The following is a 4,812-nucleotide window of genomic DNA, read 5'->3' as shown; positions in this document are numbered from 1 at the left end:
CATTTATTTAACGTCTTTGCCATGACATAGCCCCGCTTCCGTCAACCTTCGTAAATCGGTGTTTCCATTGTTACGTTGTTGAATTCTCCCGTGTCAAAGCCTTCATAAAATAGTTTCAAATGGTGCCCATTCACTTTGAAGATTTGGTTTGTTTCCAAACTCTTGATTTCAACCACACTAGGATCAAACAATTTTATAACAATGAAAGGTCCATGCCATCGAGATCGTAATTTTCCCGGGAATAACTTTAACCGCGAATGATAAAGAAGAACTTTTCGACCCGGAATAAAATGTTTTGGGTTATGTGCTTGTCATGAAATGCCTTTTTCTTCTCTTTGCACCTTTTGAACCTTTTAATTATCTTCTTCTTGACCACTTCCATCATTGGAGGATCCAATCTTCTTTGAGGTTCCCTCTTAGGATTACAATCATCTTCCATGATTATCTTGTCTGTGCATACATTAGGGCTTATCATGTTTATTGGCTCAATCACATCAACCCGATACAATGGAGAAATGTTGCTAGGGTACCTCATTCCTTCAAAGATGTTGAAGTGAATGGTTTCTCCATCAAACTCCATAGTTATCTTTCCTTTATGGACATCAATGATTGTGTGAGCAGTATGCATGAAAGGTCTTCCAAGGAGGATCATAGATGATTTGGAAGGAGTCTTCTCTTCAAGATCAATGACATAAAAATCCACCGGAAAAACAAGTTGATTAACTTGTACTAACACATCCTCCAACACTCCTCTCGGAGACACACTTGACTTGTCTGCTAATTGAATGATGACTCCCGTTTCTTCCAAAGTTCCAACACTAAGAGATTGAAAAACCGAATATGGCATCACATTGATCGAGGCTCCAAGATCTAACATAGCACTTTCGACATGCAAATCACCAATGGTACAAAGGATAGCAAATATTCCCGGATCCTTGCATTTAGGAGGTAACTTCTTTTGGATAACCGCAGACACATTTGCATTGACTTGAATCTTTTCATTTGCCTTGAATTTTCTCTTCTTGGTGCATAAATCCTTGGGGAATTTTGCATACCTTGGAATTTGCTTAATAGCATTCAATAGTGGAATGTTGATTTGGACCTTGCAAAAAGTTTCAAATAATTCATTTTCTTCTTCTATCTTCTTGGAAAAGCCTAACCGGGAAGGGAAGGGAGGTGGTATGACCAATGGTTTGATGGGTTTGTTGGAAGAGTCGGGTTGATCAACGTTTGGTACAACCGGTTCCTTTGGAGTAGCTTCAACCTTCGAAGGATCAACAACAATAACCTCATCATCTTCTTCTCTTGAAACTCTTTTAGGGTTGCTTTATCCAAGTGTTTTGACACTTCTTAAAGTTATTTCACTCACATTGGGGTTCTTCTCGGGTTGAGATGTAAGTCTACCCCTTTGTTCTATCTTGTTGAGAGCGGTTGCCAAGTCTCCAATTTGTGCTTGAATGTTGGAGAAAGTATTCTTGGTTTCTTGTTGAAATTGGGTTTGGCTTTCATCAAGAGAAGTGACAAGTTCTTGAAGGCTCATTTGATGGGTACCACTTGATTGGCCTTGTTGTGGAGGTTGTTGGTAATTTGGAGGGTTATCAGAATTTTGTGGATATGGAGGTTTTTGGGATTGGTATTGTGGATGTTGGGGTCTCATCAAAAGATTTGGTGGATTTTGCTTTGGTGGATAAGGGTTGTTTTGGTTATTCCTCCAATTTGGGTTGAAATTATTTTGAAATCCCATGGGTCTTGGTTGACTTTGATATCCGCCCATTGCATTTACATCTTCCGGTTCACTTCCAAGTGTGGGACACTTATCCGTATAATGGCCCGTCATTGCACAAATACCACATACCATCAATTGTTGACCACTCCCCACCACCATTTGACTTAACACATTAGTCAAATCCAAGAGCTTTGATTCCAAATGTTGAGTGTTGCTAACTTCACCAACCACTTGTGTAGAATTTCTCTTCATGTCATTTCGAGTCCCAAAATTCCTTTGATTTTGAGAAATGGTACCAAAAAGTAATCAGATCTCGTGAAGGGTTTTGTTGAAGATGTCACCACCACTTGAAGCATCAATCATCCTCCGATCTTTTTCATTCATACGCTCATAAATTTGTTGAAGAAGTAGTTGTTCGGGTATATTGTGTTGAGGACAACTTATACACAAATTGTTGAAGCGCTCCCAAAAATCATGAAATGTTTCATTTTCCCCTTGAAGAATCCCCAAAATGTCACTTCTTTGACTTGAAATGCGGGAGGTGGGATAGAATTTGCTATTGAAGGCCTTGAGTAACTCTTCCCATGTGTGAATTGATCCTGGTGGTAAGTTGAATAATCACTCTCTAGCTTTGTCTTCCAATGTGAGCGAGAAGGCGGTTAGCTTGAAATCATCCAATGTCACATTGTCGGGTAACATGCTAACACATATCATATGAAAGGACTTCAAATGCTTTTGAGGATCTTCTCTATCCAACCCATCGAATTTGGTTAGTTGATGGATGAAACTTGACTTCAATTCAATCCCTCGGCGGTTTGCGGGATAAACAATATCAAGAGGTGTGTGAGTAACATCTGTTTCCATCATTTGTCTAAGTGTCAACTCTTGAGGGGGATTGGGTGGATTGGGGTTATTGGGATATTGTTGCAAGTAATTGGGTGGTTGATGATAAGGTGGGTAAGGGTATTGGTTGTGATTGTAAATTGGTGGTGGATAAGCTTGGTAATTAGGATATTGATTGTAGGGGGGTTGTTGTTATGGGTACATTTGGTTTTGGTACATTTGAGGGGGTTGGTAATTGGGTTGATTTGGGTAATGTACTTGTTGTTGAACTTGAAAAGCATTGTTTTGAGGTTGGTTGTTTTGGTGGAAGTTTTGGTTTTGTGGTTGATAATTGGGTTGGTTTTGAGGAGGGGCTTGATTCCAAGGTGACATATCAATGAAAGGTTCTTGTGGTTGTTGTCTTGGTTGATGGGGTGGGGTATTAACATCTTGATTATTTGGGTTTGGGTTGGGATTATGAGGTGGAGTGTGATTCATGGCTATGTAGTTTTCAAATGGAATGTCTTCAAAGGATTAACCAACAATTGGAGAATTCGGCACGGTGTCGGTATCACTTGAAGTATGAACTTTATCTTCTATGTTGATTAGTGGAGAAGAGGAAGAAGCTTGAACGAGTTGTTGTTGCTTTGCTTGTTTGGCTAACTTTTTCAATCTTTTTGCTTCTTTTTCAATTTCCGGATTGTAAAGTAGTTCACCGGTTCTTATAGACCTAGGCATAAACAATCAAATAACAATAACCAATTTCCCCGGCAACGGCGCCAAAACTTACAAAATATCTCATGCAACATAAAAAGCACCCGGTATGATCCATAATAAAGAAAATAAAGAATATACAATGCAATAATGATAAAAAGATCAAAAAAATCTAAAATAAACTAATAAAAATAAGGAAATAAAATAAGCTATCAATATTCGAATTTATTAGCGCTACCTTTTATGTCGTTATCCATAGAAAACAACTTATCATACTTGCATAATTTGATAGGAAAATGTAACGTTCGTGTTTTTAGGCTAGAAATTAATGATGATGTATTAGTCTAGGTCAACCTTTGTAATTTGTTTTGAAATAATAAAGATATATATTTGATTATTTTGCATTTATTGCTTAATTATTATGATTTAATAAGTTAAGAATAAAAATAAACGTCGAAAGTAAACGTTAGATAAACCCGGTATCTAAAAATGAAGTTGTAGTGGTTGGAACAAGGATTCCGGAGATATAATGAATGCCGAAATCCGAGTTATAACGAAGAAGTTATGATCTTTCGTAGTTTCGCGACATAACTGGGACAACGTTGTATGACGTAAAAAGTGCATTTACGATAAAGTGCCTTTTAGCCTTAGTGATCTAAACAAAAGTTGTAGAGTTCGTTAAACCGAAAGCATGCATAAAAAGAACGCCCAAATCTAACTTCGTGTGAGGAAGTTATGATTTTTCTAAGTTTCGACTTAGCAGTATGCAGCCCAAAACTCGAAATTTAGATCGAATGATTTTTAGCCGAAACAATCTAAACGAGAATCGAAGATCTCATCGATATTAGTGCAACGGTAAAAAGACAGACGAAAACAGACGTCAGATGAAGAAGTTATGAATTTTTAACAGACTTTTCTTGTCCCGGCCTGTTAAAAATATAACTTTAAAAATAAAGCCAAAATTAGCCGAAAGTTGTGGAGCACAGTCTCACCTACACGTGGATATAAAGAATGTCAAAAACGGAGCTCATATGCTAAAGATATGAATTTTAGAAGTTTGGAAATTCGGAGTACGCCCAGAGTACTCATGTTCATGGTCTGAGTTGGGCCACTTAGCTTACTCCATCGCATGGTCGACACGTGTACGTAGCTCCGATGCGTACAAGATGATCTACCTGTACGTCCAACGTATTGGACCGCCTCGCAGTACGCCCAACGTACGAGTACATTACGCCCAACGTAACCCCGATGTCCAGCTACTGTAAATAGAAACCGAGGGCTTACGGATTTTGTTTGGAAAATCTATTCTCTCTCACTCTCTACTTCTTCTCTAGCTACTTTTAACCCCCGAGGTCCCGGTATCATCCCCTAGCACCCGAAGCAATCTCGGAGCCCCGAAGTTTCCAAGAAAAAGAGTTTGTCGAGTCGAAACTCTGCCCGTGTGGAGCCCAGTTTTTGGGAAAACGCCCCGGTTTTATCAGAAACTATTGTTTTAAGAGACGAGGTGATGCCCAATTACCGTCTTAACAAGTGAGCGTGTAGTCACTTTT

At 38.7% G+C, this 4,812-nt stretch overlaps 1 protein-coding gene across 1 annotated transcript; it reads right to left on the bottom strand.

Moving 5' to 3' along the window:
• Positions 1 to 247: 247 nt before the first annotated feature.
• Positions 248 to 1,978, bottom strand: LOC145089727 (uncharacterized). Its single transcript, XM_079028126.1, has 2 exons — positions 1,370 to 1,978; positions 248 to 1,264 (listed from the first exon to the last, which is right to left on the bottom strand). Exons 1-2 carry the CDS (start codon positions 1,976 to 1,978, stop codon positions 248 to 250), a joined length of 1,626 nt encoding a protein of 541 aa, XP_078884252.1.
• Between the last annotated feature and the right edge of the window lie 2,834 nt (positions 1,979 to 4,812).

The sequence above is a fragment of the Lactuca serriola genome, chromosome 2 (assembly GCF_051521515.1).
Source record: "Lactuca serriola cultivar US96UC23 chromosome 2, Lser_US96UC23_V15, whole genome shotgun sequence".
NCBI classification, from domain to species: Eukaryota; Viridiplantae; Streptophyta; class Magnoliopsida; order Asterales; family Asteraceae; genus Lactuca; species Lactuca serriola.
Note: the sequence above shows the minus strand (reverse complement) of the source record. Positions and strands in the feature narration are given on the sequence as shown.